Source organism: Equus quagga, chromosome 12 (genome assembly GCF_021613505.1).
Source record: "Equus quagga isolate Etosha38 chromosome 12, UCLA_HA_Equagga_1.0, whole genome shotgun sequence".
NCBI lineage: Eukaryota > Metazoa > Chordata > Mammalia > Perissodactyla > Equidae > Equus > Equus quagga.
In genome coordinates this window covers 40,504,910-40,522,444 of record NC_060278.1, presented here as the reverse complement: position 1 = coordinate 40,522,444, position 17,535 = coordinate 40,504,910, and the positions used below count along the sequence as shown (strand labels likewise).

Here is a 17,535-nt window from a genome sequence, read left to right as displayed (position 1 = left end):
CACACAAGGCCCTTTTGGAAAAAACAAGTTCAGGACAAATTAGTTTTACACCAAATGGCTTCTTCGTATATTCCAATATCCTACTGCTTGTCATTTATTTATCAGTACATACAAACAATAACCAGTTACAAGATAAAAATGAAAGAAAAGATCTCATTTATAATAGTGGAAAAGAAACAAAAAATAAAAGATGAAATACTTAAGACTAAGCTTAACAAGAAATATGCAAAACCAATATGAAGAAAACACTCTTATGATATACTAATAAAAAAGCCTGCTATGTTTTCTTATAAGATCCAACATCATAAAGATGTTCATTCTTCCTAAATTAATCCATAAAGATGATCCCAATAAACATATATAAACAAAATATAAATATAATATAAAAATAAATATAAAATATAAACAAAATATATAAACAAAATGTATAAACAAAATATATATAAATAAAATAAAAATAGGTGGGTGGGGACTAGAGAACCTGATTCCAAATTCCATATAGAAAAGTTAAACAGGTGAGAATAGCCAGGAAATAATTAGGACAGACTAGCTTAACCAAATGTAATAACGGTAGTACTGAGACATAAAAAACAGAAAGATCAATGAAAAAGAGAATGTCGGACAGTAAAGACAAACACATCCAGGAACTTGGCAAATAACAAAGGTGGCATTTCAGATCACTTGGGGAGTAGATTAGTCAACAAATGGTATTAGTTCAACCAGCTAACAAGAGAATCAAAAAGATAAAATGCTTTTTAAAAAAACATAAAAGTATTTTAAAAAATTGAGAATTTTGAAATAATATTGGAATGGGGAAGACATTCTAAATATGACACAAATCCTACAAGCCAAGAGGAGAACATAATTGAAACATAAAACCGGTAATAAGTAAAGTCATATCACAAAAAGCTACTTTCTTTAATATAGAACTAGCTTCGACAAATCAAAGTAAAAGACCAGTTGCCTATTCTATGAAAAAATAAAGACTATGAATAAATAGTTCACATAAAAAGAAATGGCTCTGAAATATGAAAAGAATTGACTCATAATATGAGAACTGCAAACTAAACTAGAATTAGATACAATTTTTCACCTATAACACTGACAAGGATCAAAAAGTTTGATACCTTTGGTAAGGGTGTGAGGAGTCAAAGACTTTCAAAGATTAGAGGACAATTTGTCAATATTTATCAAAATTATAAATCATATGCCAGTTTAAAGAGACCCAGCAACTCTACTTAGAAGAAATTATTCCACATATGTGCAAAATGACATATGTATATTACAGAAACTCAGCTTTATTTATAGTAGCGAAAGGGTGGAAACACCACAAATATCCATCACTGGAGCATTGGTAAAAAATTTATGGTACATTCATTAAATGGAATAATATTAAGCAGAATAAAGTCTTTACTGGTATATAAGGATCTCTAAAACGCAGTGAGTTTAAAATAATTGCAGAACAGTATGCACGGTATTGGAACCTGGTGACTAGGATATAGGTATGAGAAAGAAACTAACTGTTCATTGCATACCTTTATGTATTTTTGAATTGTGTACTATGTGAACGTATTAGCTATTCAGGTAATTTTTAATTTAAAAAAAGAGTGAATAAAAGGTGAAGAAGTGATATTATGTTGTATTTAACCCTTTTGAGAGTTTTGGCTGTGTAATAAGGGAAAAAATTGGGGTAGTATTTATTGGAAGCTGTGGGATTAAGGGAAATTTATTTAGTTTTGGGGGTTGTGTGTGAGTGTGTTTTATGTCATATAAAATTTGACTGGTTTTTACTTAATAAAAATGTCAGTTTCACATGGTTTAACCAATAAAAAGAGATACTAGCACATATATGTTTGTACAATGGAAAATTTCAAGAGAAAGGAAGAGACAGATAGTGGTGGGGAGAAAGATTACCAAAGAAGTGAAGTTCTTGAGAAAGGACTGCAGGAGGCTTTGGCAGAGAGCGCCTGTCTTCATTTTTGCTGGAGGGAAAGTGGAGGAGACGCTTGCGTTGGTATGAGGGCAGATAGTAGGTTTGGCAGAAGGAAAGTCAGAGTTTGCATAGAGTGGATTTAGGAATGTGTGGTGAGTTCACCAGGTGAGAGTGTGAAAGAGACAGTTTCTAAGATCAGCAGAGACCCCCAGGCACTTGCAACAATTTTGGCTTATCTATATATGTTTAAATTGCTTTATGATGTACAGACTTTCCCAAAAAGTATTTAGTACCTAAAAGATTAGGTTAATATTTTATTTATAGGTCATCTGAAACTTTTTTTTAAATTTTAACTTAGGAACTTCAATACTGGCTGATCCTCAAGGATCAGGTGAAAACCTCTTGAAGATAACAGAATATGGAGAGAACATTAATCCTACTGCTACCAGAGACACAATGTCCCTTTCGTTTCTCATCAGCCTCCTTTTAAAGAGTTCCTGCCCTGTACTTCTCACAGGTATTAAAAATATTTAAAGAAGGAGAATTTCAGAATTAGGAAGAGGTTTAGTAATTATTTAGCCTAACCATTTTACTTTATAAGTGGGAAAAAAAATATGCCCTGAAAAGCTTTAGTGACTATATCAATATATATTCTTACCAACAGTATATGAATGCCCATTTCCCCAGTGTTTGCCAATACTGGGCATTATAAATCTTTTTCATCTTTTCCTTACCTTTAAAACAAATTCCAGGAGTAGAACTGTTGGATTAATATATGTATGGCCTCTGTAGCCTGTAGACTGACTTACATAACCGCATGCAAGGAAAAAATTAAAAGAAATTGCCTGGTTAGAAAAAATTTACACACATAATTCCTCAACCCAATGTTAAAATTTTTCAGTCTTTTACCATTATCAAAGGACTAATTTGATATAGCTCCTGCCCTTTGCTGACATTTATTGCAACCCCTTCACTTACCTTTTCCCGCTCTCTAAGTTGTGTTTCCTCTAACTGGAGGCAATAGTATCCCTCCAAGTTCCATACTCAAAGTATTCAGGCAAAATGAAGTTGGAACTCTCAGATAACCCATAACTTGCCTCCGGTTTGGTCTACGAAAATTCTTATTTTTACTTAATAGTTGATGAATTGCAAATTCATGACTTCCTGTTCAGCTGCAATAAGGAGTTTATCATCAAATTTCTCCCCCAGAGAAATGGCAAAATTGTTCAGGGAAATTAACTTCATGTAGTAGTTCTGATGTGCTATAAAGCAAAAAGATTTGTGATGGGCTTAAGTGAACATTAAATAAAAATAACAGTTAACTCCTAATCTATCCTTTTGTAAGAGATGTAAATAATTCAAATAATTTGAGAGGTTTTCATGTTAACTCCCTAGTTTACCCACCCTTAACCACATTTGTGAAAAAGGGAATAGTAAAAACATACTTTCAATGAAATTTTCAAGTGAAAGAAAATGTTATTGGTTCATTTTAATACGTTAGCATCTGTTCATTTTCTTGCATATAATTCTAACAATGTATTTTTTTTTTTCCCTTAGGAGACTCTGGTGTTGGGAAAACCACTGCCATGAATCAAATACTTGAGAAGTTAGAGGGCGCAGGAGCATTTAATGTGAAACATGGGTCGATTTTAGGAGAAGTCCTATTATATCATGAAATTAAAAAATCAAGGTTGTATATATTAAACTCAATTTGATTTGTCTGATAAAAGAAATGTTTGCTTTAAAATATAAATACAAACTTGTTATGTAAAAATGAGAATGAGGAGTTAAGAAGAAAGTCTTTACTTTTCCAAAGTAGTAACAACTAGATTAATGCCTTTAAATGAGAAATTCTTACATTTATTTTAAATATAACTAAATTTAAAATCTTAATTTTTGTTGAACATAACGAAGTACAGCTATAAACTATTTTCCTTCCTGGAAAAATGCACCTAAAACATACAAGTAAAGTGTTGCATATAATTGGTTCTCTTGCACTAGAAATATTTTCTTCTTATCAGATGTAAAAACATTCTTTGTAAAGAACTTTGTCATTCTGTCTTTTCCTGAAGGAAAAAAAAATTAAAAAGAAATCTAAATTGTGCAAATAAAAAGTGCAAGTTTTTAAAGTTAATTCTAATTCTAATTAAAAGATTAGAGAAGCCTGCTGCTGTCTGAATCGAGTAGGAAGATAGTACTGTGGAGAGGCCCATATCAGGCCCTTTCCTCTAATCATTAGACTCATAGCCAACTGCCTATGTCATGTATATACTTGGATATCTTGTGAACATCTCAACATTAACATAGTCAAAACATAACTCTTAATTTCTGTTCCAAACCTATTCTTCTTCCAGTGGTTTTCATTGCAATAAATGAGACTCAGTCATTCAAGCCTGAAATCTAGGAGTCATCCTTGAATTGCCCACTTTGTGTTGACCAGCCCACCTCTAATGGCCCATCTGACTCCTCCCAACTGGGTCCTCATTTTCCCCTGCCCCACAACCAGTCTTCTACTAGTCAAGTCTGCTCTGTCTTCACAATACATCTTGAATTCCTCTACCTTGCTTTTTTCAATGCCACTTTTAGTCTAAGCCACCATCGTCTACATCTTACACTAATGATTTTGGAGTAGAATCCTACTACACTTAAATAAGGCCTTAAGAGTTAGAGAAATAATTTTTGAAGTATTTAATACAATGAGTCATTTCTTATCTAAATTATTATAATCATGAATAATGGAGTCTGAAAAAATATATTTTACTGTATGTTCAATGTTTAAACTGAAGTGGATTTTAACAATAAAGGAAGATAATGTTAGAGAAAGAAACACCTGAAGACAAGACCAAAATAAAGGTAAATAGGGTTTTTGTTGAGTGATCCATAAGGCAGAATGCATTTTATAAAGGGACAAGTGAGTTAATGGCTTACTTTCCCTGAAGATACCCAATAGGCTGATATCCTAGGAATTTGCCCAGTTTGTTTTTTAGAGTAAGTTCATATTTTGTTAAATTTGGGTATCAGGCCTAACAGTGACATTAGTTTTATCTGTAAAAATGTGAACAGGAAAAAAAAACTTTGCTTCCTTGTAGGAGATAGAAGTAAAATCAACCACACATTGATACTTTCATTATATTTTCTTCATACGGCTACTTTTGAACCCTTCAAACATTTTATTCCAACAGCCTGAAGCAAAATATCAGCATCTTGCTTTCTGAAACTCATAAGACAGCAACTGGAAGTCAAGGTAGGTATTACAGTAGTTTCCAGACCTTCCTATCTCAGCCATATGCAAGTCATTTCATACTGTCAGAAATCTCAGAATGAAAATTTCAATTGATAGTTTAAAATAACATGCCCTGAAAAATATTCTCTACCCTCTCAGACTGTTCTGCCCTACTCAAAAGCTGGAATGGTGATAGTAGAGGAGTATTAGATCTACTTACCAGGAAGTAGATACTCTGGCTTATCAGTAGAACCTTAGACTAAGTCTAGAAGTAACTGAAGGCGATATCTGTCTGTATTATTTTTTAATGCTTTTAGAAATAATGTAATAGAAAAGTTATGCTTCTGTAGACCTTCTCAAATCAGTCTCTACAACAGAAACACAGGTGGAGTTTCAGGAGCCTCATCCTTGAAAATTCTGACTTCGTAGTCTTGGGAGCAGTAACTCCACTTCTGAAGAAGAGATTGGGTGGCTCAGAGATAGCTGTAGAAGGGGAAAGGGAGCCTGACCACAAGATTCCTGCCAGAAGGGGTTTTGTTTTTGTTTTTACTTTTACGTTTGCTACAGCACCATCCCAAATAACCGTTCTGGATGATCCTCACCCAAGGCATGCATCCTAATTCCGATACCTTTGGTGGCCGCACCTACATGCTGCTTTTAGATCTTTCATGTGTAATTTCATTATAAATATAGCATGTTGCAAATCTAAATATTTTAAAGCATAAAACGTTATATGTGTCTATTGTGCATAAATGAATGGATGGTTCACTGAGTTTTCATACTGTTGCGTTGGCTATGGTTGCAGAGACACTGTTCACCATGTAAAGTAAGGAAATATTTGTAAACATTTCAAAGTTGGTATTCTTTCTCTCACTGAATTGTCCTCAGAGTAAGTTCTTGAAAATGACAACAATATAGTAAAATGATGTAATTTTCACATTTCTTAATACTTTAAAGCAAAAATATTCTTAAAGTGTTCTAAACTTTTCTTTCCATATCTGGCATCCTAGATAAGACTACTAAAAAGCCAGAAGTTAGAACTGAAGAAAGTTCTTTTAAAAATGGTTATAAAGGAGTTACAGTCTCTACAATAAATTTTAGTGTCAGTATGACAGCTGCCAAAGCCAAGGAGATGATCCTTAAAAAGTTAGTAAGGAGAAGTAAAGACACTCTTGGAGCACCAAAAAACAACAAGGTGAAACACCTCCAGGACTTGTTGACTGATCTGCTTAAGTGATAAAGTGATTTATTTTAATTAATACTAATAAAAAAAGATGTGTAACATAAACTCCTGAACATTACTAGAAAATATAGTTTATAATGGAAACTTTGGCTTTCAAATCAATATAATTCAGTTTCCAACATGATGAATTATACTGATTCAGAATTACTAAAACCAAAAGAATCTACTGGTATCTGGATTAAACATCAGCAAATCAGAACACTGGAAAATGAGTTAGATGCCAATTGTTTTGTTACTGTATATTTTACCACATTTTCTTCCTGTGACCATGGCTTGGGACTATAAGAGGAAGAGAAACTTGTGGTATCCACAGCCTCGGGGAAAGGTATCAAGAGAATAGCCTTGTTATAACTCCAAGAACTGCTTTCTTGAACTGGTGATGCACGTTCCTTATTCTTACCCTGTGTCTGCCTGGCACATTAACTGTCCGTTTGTTGAACTAGACACTTGGTCACAATTGAAATTTATAACCAGTGAGTCCAAATCAGTAACGTGAAATAAGCTGAGGGTAGGGTCCTGCCCTGTGGCGTAGTGGTTAAGTTCGCACGTTCTGCTTCAGCAGCCCTGGGCGCAGACCTACACACCACTTATCAAGCCATGCTGTAGCAGGTGTCGCACGTATAAAGTAGAGGGAGATGGGCACAGATGTTAACTCAGAGCCAATCTTCCTCAGCAAAAAGAGGAGGATTGGCAGTGAATGTTAGCTCAAGGCTAATCTTCCTCAAAAAAAATGAAAAATAAGCTCAGGGTCAAGAGAGTTGCAGGATTCATTAATAAGAAAATTACATGGGTTCCTTAGGTGCCTCTGGGTTTAACCCCTGGGGTGTCAATTTCAAGAGCTTTTAGTGGTTTGCTTCACATTTCCTTGATTTTAACTGAAGATTTGGATAAACTTGGTGGGTCTTTGCCTAATTGGGTACATTTTAGGGATTTTGAAAAGAATAATAATTGGTCAATCTAATTACACGAATGAAAAATGCAAGAAAGAGAAATTTCAGTCAAACCAGTCTGTCTATAATCATCAGTTTATGATGCAAAAGAGGGGCAATTGAGTGTCTTACTAAAAAAAAATTATATTGACAGTTAAAAATTAGGTAGTTAGGTAATTCAAAATAAATGGCTATTTGGGTTTTTTTTTTAAAGATTGGCACCTGAGCTAACAACTGTTGCCAATCTTCTTTTTTTTTTTTTCTTTCTGCTTTTTCTCCCAAAATCCCCCCAGTACATAGTTGTATATTCTAGTTGTGGGTCCTTCTAGTTGTGGCACATGGGACACCACCTCAACGTGGCCTGACAAGTGGTATCATGTCCGTGCCCAGGATCCAAACCAGAGAAACCCTGAGCCGCCGTAGCGGAGTGCTCGAACTTAACCACTCGGCCACGGGTCCAGCCCCCTGGGGTTTTTAAAAAAATTTTTACTTGTTTTACAAAAATAAATACAATCTAAAAGGGCTAATACACACAGAGATTACAATCAGTGCACTTCAATGCATAATATTTTCTGAGGTGGAAAGCAATACAATTTTAAAAATTGTAAATGTCTGAATTTTCTGCTAATTGTTCATGACAACAGCATTTGCAACAGAATTTTAAAAGTCTAGTTCCAGATGACAATCTTGTTCCTTATCCAGGGTACATATAAAATAAATACCTAAAACAGTGCCTTGCAATAGTAGGCACTCAATATGTAAATTTTGAATAAATAATAACCACGTTCCTTTGTAATAGCCACAATTAGATTACTTTATGCAGCATCAAGTACATTCTAACTATTATTAGATGTAATTATTGTGGGTCTATAGTAAGTAGAGTTTCTACTATTTTGAAAACTTACTGTTTTCTAAAATAGTATCTTCAAAATAGAATTTGGTCTGCTACTTTTTAATAAAAAAACAGACATATCATTACATATAATTTTGTTCTTATGCCATAGCATAATTAATATTCCTAATTTGTAATTTAAAGAAAGGCAGTACTAATCAATATATTTTAATATTTTTTGTCTTCCTTAAGATTGTAATATTCATTGATGATCTGAATATGCCAGAATCAGATATGTATGGAGCACAGCCACCCCTGGAATTAATCAGACAATTATTAGATTTGGGAGGAGTTTATGATCCTCAAAAAATTGCATGGAAGGTACAGTATATACTAAGATTTTGTTCACATTAAATATTGTTACTTAATGATAAATATTTAAACAATGTTGAATGAATTAAGTGAGAAATTTAAAATCTATTCAGATGGACATGTAGAGCAAAGTTCAGACCCTAATTTGACCATGCCAATTACATCTTTGCAATTTAGCACAGGTCCCTGGATTCACAGAAATTCTACTTTTAGTAGGATTAGATCTTAGTAAAAATTTCAAATATGTCATAGGTTTAGTTTCTGAGTCAAATAATGCTCACTATTGTTAACACATCAATAGTTAATCAAATTTTTCAATGCATGAACAGTTAATGCATATAGGAAAAGCTAGTGAAATGTGGCCTAACAAATACATCTTTAATCTCTATGTAAGACTGCTCTGCATCGTTATTTTCAAGAACATAAAGCAAGGATTTTCAGGAGCATTGCAAAGTCAAAAAAATTCCCAGAGAGGTATTTCTCTGCAATTATTTTTGTTACATTGAACCAAATCAGAATGGCTTAAGCTTTTTGAAAAATAAATGCATTTTTCTCCTGGTTGATTTCTTCTCTGAAAATCACAAGTCCAGTATTCAGAACGGACTTTATCACTTAAACTTTCTGGGCCTTGGATCCTCATCTGTAAAATTAGGTGGTTGCATTACAGACAGTTTCAAGTCTCAGACAAATTTGGGCCCAGGATCCTAGATAACACACACTGGCTGGTGAGTGGAACCAACCATCAACCCAAGGCAGAGAGAAGAATCCAGATGCAGCCTACCCAGGGAGAATCCAGGAGACTAGGCAAAAAGAGAAAGCAAGAAATGGGTCTGGAATGCACAACCTGAAGAAGTTCCTCGAACTGTCAAGAAAATACTAAGACAGGCCTTTTAAGGGATGTCGGTTTTCGTGGACGTGGGCATAGGCAGGAACAAAGTTGTTAAAAGCAGCCCAATTGTGAGCAGACTAGGTTATCATATGATTCCTCCACCTACCTATACAATTCTGTGCAGTTGTAATATGGCAAATGGCCATTATTATGTAAACAGTCAAGCATCTTCTCACCCCAAGCCAATCCTGGTTTTTCTGGAAAGACATTCACCAGGCTCTTCTCCTGATTTCTCACTTATCACCAGAATCCTCATTGCTAGCCTCAATAACATATTGCTTATTTTCCGATGATTGCTTTTTTTTTTAAGTAGGCTATTTCCTGATGACATTTAGAAAGTCTCTCGGAAGTAACATGTCTTGAAATTACATTTTAGGATGGGTTACTTCTAAGAAAATAGATTCTATTACCCTCATAATTTTTATTTTACAGTAAATAATAATCTTAATCTTTTTCATAGACATTTTAAAATCCTCCATCCATTTGGAGCTGGGAAATGGGTATATATTTCTCTTTCTACAGATATATTTAGTTACTCTTCCTTTTTGCTCTTCCCACAGAATATTCAAGATCTCTCTCTAGTTGCAGCTTGTGTTCCTCCAGTTGGTGGGAGGAATATTAGCCCACGTCTCCTCAAACATTTTTCCATTCTGGTATTGCCTCATCCTCCACAAAGTGCCTTACGTACTATTTTCCAGGTAATGCATCGAGCTCATTTTCTACCGAAAAAAAAAATTTAATTCCATAGTATAAGGGAAAATGTTAGAACTTAAAACCACTAATATTGAAGGAAAATTCTCCTAAGGGGATGGATTTAAGCCCTCCCCCCATAATTTCTGACCTATTGTTATAACTTGTCTCTAAATAACAAAAACATAATTAGTGGGGCATGTTTAATACATGTTTAAAATGCAGATCCCAAGACTTTGTTCTCAGAGATGCTGATCCAAAATATCTGGGATGGAGCCCAGGAATCTACATTATTAACAAGCACACCAGATTTTTGCTAGTATTAATTTGTTCTTTTCTTTTCCTTACAGAATAAAAAATATTGAGAGAAAAAAATTCTGAAATATCTTATTAGGAAAATGGCTCAACTTGAAATCTAATTAGAAAAATCTTATGCAAGATTATTAAATTCTTTAAAATTAATTGTGTTTTTCTTCTTTATAACATAAAATTTAAAGATTAATTTCTAAAATCCATTTTTCAAAAAGCACTTGGTAATTCTACAGGTGATCAATAATCCACACCTCAAAGAAAACCTGACGTAGAAGAATATATATACGTATACCAATCCAAACTGAGCTAATAGTTCTATCACTTTATATTTCTTCTTGTAACATCTACTGGGGAGTGAGGACATGGAAGAATTCTCAGCACACCTGGTATACACACAGGTGGGGCATAAATTGTCCCCAGAGAACATGTAACACATACTTCTACATCATTCAAGAACATGTAACACATACTTCTACATCATTCAACAAACTAGGAGCAATTAGAATTTTCCCCAGTTTGCAACACCCAGAGTGTCTTGGTACTAGTCTGCCATCTGATTAATGTATTCTATTATTAGCATTTTGAACAAAATTAATCCTCCATTATAGTACACACATCTCCTTTTCAGTAGGAATAAACTAGAAATAGTCTGTGCCTAAAATTTTTGGCAAACTAAATCATAAAATTTCTTTTTAAAGGCTCATTTGGGAATGTATTTCTCCATTAATAACTTCACATCTGATGTTCAGAAAAGTAAGGATCAAATAATATCTTGCTCTCTCGCTATATACTATCAAGTATGTCAGAGCATGTTACCAACTCCAACGAAATGTCACTATATGTTTAATCTTCGAGATGTCTTTAAGGTTTGTTTTACAATTCATTCTCCAGGTTGGTTTTAAAATTTAAGTTGAAGAAATGTAATTTTACTAAATTGACTTCCTCTTTCTCTCCCTCTGTGTCTCTTCATTTCCCTACTCATTGACACTGTCAACATTAAATTGTTAACAGAGAAAAAAAAGAGAAATTTAGGTTGCTATTTTTTAATAGCTTATCCCATGAGCCAGTTTAAAAAATTCCATGCAGGGAATTCAATGATGAAACCACTAAGACTGTTAGAATATTGGCTAAGATCCTCAGCAGGGAAAGAAATGACAAAGTTTTAACATAGACTTTGGTTTTGCTTTATTTCTGTGATTTTATTATGGCTCTCAGAAAATGACAGCATGTATGCATTTCACAAGCATGCTTGAATTTTCATGAGTCTTGCTTTTTACACCCAAGAATGTTACCAACAGTGCTGATTTAGTCACACCCTTGGTCAAATAATTTTCAGAATTAAAATGCTAAAAAAAACCAATTTTTGAATTTGGTCTTTCCTTGCTATCAGGACTTTAGCCCAAAATAGCATATACAATGTTTGAAATAGGTTATAAGGTTTTTTTAATCCAAATTAAGAATCTTAGAACATATTAACTTTAAGAAGCATCTCTGCATCACCACCACCCCATTGCCTCCATGTCAGCACCATAGTCAGGACTCATGGCTTCCCATCCAACACGGCCTTCACTAGACATGGCTGAGGAATCCTTAAACCCTCTGCCTCTAAGGGTGATGTTATGCCAGTTTTCCCTGACTTATAATTTGCCCATCTCATCAAAAATCCAGATTATCACTTGGAAAAATTGACAATACCTTGGATAATTGCTTCCAGTTTTATGGAAACATAAACCTGCCAAAATGAGCTTTTACTTCACATACTACCCTACTAATGTTTAAAAAAAATGTTATTTTTAAATCCATAATAGCTTCTCCTCGGATTGCTGCAAGCTGACAAGGCTGTTATTAACTCCAAAGAGATGGCTGCTCTCTTCTTTGTTCATGAAGCCACCCGAGTGTTTCATGATCGCTTAATTGAACAGACTGAAAAAGGGCTTTTCTATCAGTTTCTTTCAAAGGAAATTGAGAATTATTTTCAGGTAAACTTATATTTTAAAAACTATTTTAAATGGTGTCTTGGACAAAAGTGTTGTTTTATAAAAGTCCTCAAACGTTTCTATAATATTAATGAAAAAAACTTCATTAACAATTCCATGAATATATATGAAAAATGAATAAGTATGGATTTGATATGTTGGAAATGGTAAGGTCTTGATGCCTTTGCTCATGCGTTTGCCCTCTTAGGAGCCTCAAAACTGCTAATTTTTCTCCAAGACTAGCAGAAGTGTATACTCTCTTGATACCTCAACAAGATCTTTCATTCCTCTCTAGTCTGTAGAGGAGGAAGAAATATTCCTTTACCCTTCTAGGTTCTTCTGGCTGGTCTAAGAATTAAATTGACATGAAACAGAATAACAGGAGAAAATAAAACAAGTTTAATAATGTATACATGGGAGAAACCCAGGAAAACTGAGTAACTCACCAAAGTGGCCAAAGCTACCACCTTAAATACCATCTTCAGCTAAAAGACTGAGGAAGATGTTGGGGGTAGTGGTTTGGGACTTCAAAGGGGAGGAAGGCAATTCACATGGAGACGGAAAGCAACTGTTTGGTAGACAAGTGTTTGCCATTCCTTGCAAAGACAATGGGACATGGGGAGGATTTTGATCAAATGGGCCTTGCTAGGTTCCTCCCTGTCTACCACACTTCATTCATATGATACTATAGTTATCTATAGTTCCTTCCTGAAACAGGCCTTCTGTCTTAAGTTCTTTTAGGCAGTTAGGGGGAAGGTCAAAGTTTCTTCCTGAGTCTTGTTCTTAAAAATAATCAAGCCATGGCCAGCCCTGTGGCCAAGTGGTTAAGTTTGTGCACTCTGCTTTGGCAGCCCAGGGTTTCTCCAGTTTGGATCTTGGACGCGGACATGGCACCGCTCATCAAGCCATGCTGAGGCAGCATCCCACATGCCACAACTAGAAGGACCCACAGCTAAAAATATGCAACTATGTAGTTGGGGGCTTTGGGGAGAAAAAGGAAAAATAAAGTCTTTAAAAAAAGAAAAAGAAAGATTAAAAAAAAATCAAGCCAAAGAGATAAATTTTGGGTTGGCAAATTCTGCTACCCCACAAGCCCTTTGAACTTTAGTTTTCATGGTGCCTCTTTAGTCCAGGTCACAAAGGAAAGCGCTTCAGTATACTGATTCACACTAAAAGGGTTGTAATTAAATGGAGCGGTAAGCTGCATTCCATTACTATACATCTTTGCTAACTCTTCTCAAGAGAATTCCTCTGGAATTTCAAAGGTGACTCTTCTTTTCTTTTCTCTCGCCTTTGGTGGTGCCACTTTCTCTCACCCTATTCATAGCAGTCCAGGAAGTAAAATAAATTCAAAGGTAAAACTATATTTACAACAGAGAGAGAGAATTTGGGAATACAAAGTTTATACATAGAGATACACACATATAAACTCAGAATACAATGTATATACATATGTGTAAATCTATGTCTGTATATATAATATATATGTATTTGTATATGTATACATATATGTTTTTTAGATAAGTCACAAATTCAGGCAGGCTTTTAAGTTTTTTCTGGACACGCCCATCATTACTTTCTTTTAATTCAAGTTTTCTGCTTTTCAGCCCAGACTCTTCTTGATATAATTATTCATGTTTATCCATATCACTTCTATCCTCCAATTTTTTTTTTGACATCTGGTAAAATAATCTTTCCATTAAGTGCACAGGAGCAATTCTTTTTCCATCTCCACACCCGCCACCCCCTCCACTCACTTGTCTAGCATCTCTCAGGGCTCTATGTGCCCTTCTTCATTTCCCTCCTTAGGGCTACTCTTTGGTGATGCTTCAGACCCCTCTTGTACCTAGTTCCTTTCACGCAGACGCTAGACTCTCTCCTCCACTCTTCTATTGTTCTTGCTGTTCTTCCCTAACAGCCTGAGAAGCAGTTGATTATAGAGGTTACAGACACAGGCTCTGCCCACGTTCAAAGCCCAGCCCCCCCATTTTTGAGCTGTGGAACCTTGGGCAAGTGACTCCTCTGTCTCAGTTTCCTCACCTCTAAAGAAAGAGTATTAATTGTATCTACCTCATAGGACTTGTGGTCAGAATTAATGGCACTAATTTGTGTAGTGTTCAGAATAGTTTCTGACATACAGGAAGTGCTCAATAAATGAAAGCTATCGTAATATTGAAAAGAACTAGACCTTATATCTACATTTCAAATACAGCAGTGGTTTGGCAGAAAAGGCCTGAAATCTAAAGTTAGACCTGGGTTTGACTTCTAAATCAGTCTTTTGTTACTCTGGGCACTTCTTACTCGACTTGCAAAACCGTTCCAAGTCTGTGTCCACTGCACTTTCTCTGCCCCCCAGACGCCATGCCCTGGTCTTCCCTACCTCAGTGACTGGCATTACCACCCACGCCTCCATCTGTGTTAGGAATCTGAGCATCTCACCCCCAGGTTCTAGCCAGAACGCAGCACAGTCTCTATTGCCTCTCCTTTTCACCTATGGGTCACTTCCCAGCTCACTCCTGGCCTCCTTCAGGATTCAGCTCATGCCTCTTCTCTCTTGGTGGCGTTTTCTGATCAACACCACACGTTTTCAGGTTAATTGTTCTTTCTTTATATTCTTATAGGACTAAGGGCTTTTCCTGTCATAGAATTATAATGTAATTGCCTATCTCTCTCCCTAACCTATCAGTTCCACACAAAGTCTTTTTTTTTTAAATCCCTACCTAAATCTCCAGAATTTAACATTCTCCTTTTCTCCCAATTAGTGCTGGATCAATCTATCTGAGGTGAATGAAGGAAGGAAGGAATGCAGAGACTTTGCTAAAATAACTGTGTAAGGAAAGCTAATTCCTGTCCCAGGAGAAATCCCTAAACTCCCTTCCTATAAATGCCACCTGCAATTTGGTCTTAAGACTCTGCTAGATGAAGGAATAGATGTAGAGGCATAGAAAATGAGCAGGCAAATACTTACGGAGACAGGTCTTGCTCTGGCAGAAGTCAGCCTATGGCAACAAGAACAGCTACAAAACCCAAACTAAAGACATATTAACCAAGCCTTCCTTAAGGATATAAGGATGTAAATTACTCCTTTAAGAATGTTGGTTTATACAATACCATTTAATCAATTGGTTGGCTGGTTAGCTTTTAAAAAAATAATCTGATAACTCTAATAATAGTTACCACTTAGAATATTCCAGGCACTGTTTTTAAAAAGCTTTACATATCATTACTTATTTTAATCTCCATAACATCCGTTCCAGGTAGGGATGTCGTTAGCCCGTTATTAGCCTCACTTTATAGATGAAGAAACTGAGGCAGAGAGAGGCTAGGAACTTGCCCAATGTTACATAGCTAGTTAAATGCTGGAGTCATTATTCAAAGCCAGGATATCTGACTCCAGATATTCTCTTAACCATCATGTTATACTGACCCTCAACCTTCCTTTAGCCAGTTGCTAAACACCTTCTGAGTGCCTGTTAGGAATTTCCAGTACCCGACACCAAGTGAGCTAAGTGCTAGGGCCTACATGGAACTAGTGTGGGCCCTGCCTCCACGTACCTTACAACCTGACAGGTGCAATACATTTCTGTAAGTGCTGTGACATACCTGTGTACATGCCACATTGGTGGAACAAAGGAAGAAAGAGTAATTTTCTGTACCTGGTTTTAGGGGAGAGGGAAATGGTCAGACTTCAAAGAGGAGATAGTCCATGACCTTGTGTAAAAGGTAGGCAAGGGTTTGCCAAGTGAACCAGGAAAGCAGGTGAAGAAGCTTGCAGATCTATGGTGGTAATTAACAATTGATTAAGGGAAGATTCTTTGTTTCAGATTGTTGGTGAGACCTCAAGATATTATTCCCACAGCAGAGGTTTTTAACCTGGGGCCCATAGACCCTCAAAGAGTCTTTAGATAGAACTGTATGTCAATGTTTGGTTTCCTTTGTAATTCTTGTATTTTATTATATGCATTTTAAAATAGTATTCTGAGAAGGGGTCCACAGGTTTCACTGCCAAAAGGGGCCCATGGCATAAAAAAGGCTAAGAACCCCTGAGGCCTACATCTATTATCCCAAGAGCTTCTCTGATGCGGATATATTGCATTAGTTTTGATAACAAGTAGAAATGTGCTATTAAATTATCATCTTACAATAGATTCAATGGACCAAAGAAAAACTGATGAATGATGCAACTGTATTTGTGGATTTCTTGGATATAAACAAATCTCATAGAAAAAAGACCTATCAGAATACTGATGACTATAGTAAACTTGCCAGTGTACTTAATGAATTCCAAATGAAGTTGAATTCAACATCTTTGGAGGTAAAGATGTATACTATATATAAAAATATAAGGAGTACTGTATATGTATATATATATATTTATACATGCACACATATATATGTATATACATATACATGTATATCAAATCAAATATTTTAAGGTGTGTATGTGTTTGAGAGAGAGATCAGGAAAAAAGCGTGCCCTCAGATTTTAAAACAAACCATTAGAAATACAATTTTATATTGTTTCATCTTATTTTGTCTCATTTAACAACGTATAATTTTAAAAACAAGCAGCACAGCTGAGGCTGTAGGGAGTTGAATGATTAGAGTTAGTGGAATTAAGAATTGCAAGAGAGGGGCTGACCCCATGGCCAAGTGGTTGAGTTTGCGTGCTCCACTTCGGTGGCCCAGGGTTTCACCAGTTTGGATCCTGGGCGCCGACATGGCACTGCTCATCAGGCCATGCTGAGGCAGCATCCCACATGCCACAACTAGAAGGACCCACAACTAAAATATGCAACTATGTACTGAGGGGATTTATGGAGAATAATCAGGAAAAAAAAAGAAGAAGATTGGCAACAGTTGTTAGCTCAGGTGCCAATCTTTAAAAAAAATAAAGAATTGCAAGAGAGAGTGTGGCAACAGGATCCAGAGTAGCAACAAGGAGCGACAAAATGGATGTGACTCTTTTATATCTTTCCCATTGATGTTGTGGGCAGAGGTGTGTTGGAACAGAGACACCCACAAAATCACGGATGCCATAAAACAATTTCCTAAGACTCTTCCTCCCACCACTTGTTCTACCCCAAGACAGAGCAATGGAAAAGCACCCTAGATGCCGTTGCTCTCCTCTTCATT

General features: G+C 35.6%; 1 protein-coding gene across 1 annotated transcript in view; it reads left to right on the top strand.

Moving 5' to 3' along the window:
• Positions 1-17,535, top strand: part of DNAH14 (dynein axonemal heavy chain 14) — a 390,346-nt gene that overhangs the window by 258,243 nt on the left and 114,568 nt on the right. Inside the window, exons 44-52 of the mRNA XM_046678097.1 lie at positions 2,292-2,450; positions 3,491-3,626; positions 5,116-5,177; positions 6,167-6,351; positions 8,413-8,541; positions 9,982-10,119; positions 11,122-11,289; positions 12,232-12,402; positions 16,547-16,714. Coding sequence (XP_046534053.1) covers positions 2,292-2,450; positions 3,491-3,626; positions 5,116-5,177; positions 6,167-6,351; positions 8,413-8,541; positions 9,982-10,119; positions 11,122-11,289; positions 12,232-12,402; positions 16,547-16,714 — 1,316 coding nt within the window. The remainder of the gene's footprint in view (positions 1-2,291; positions 2,451-3,490; positions 3,627-5,115; positions 5,178-6,166; positions 6,352-8,412; positions 8,542-9,981; positions 10,120-11,121; positions 11,290-12,231; positions 12,403-16,546; positions 16,715-17,535) is intronic.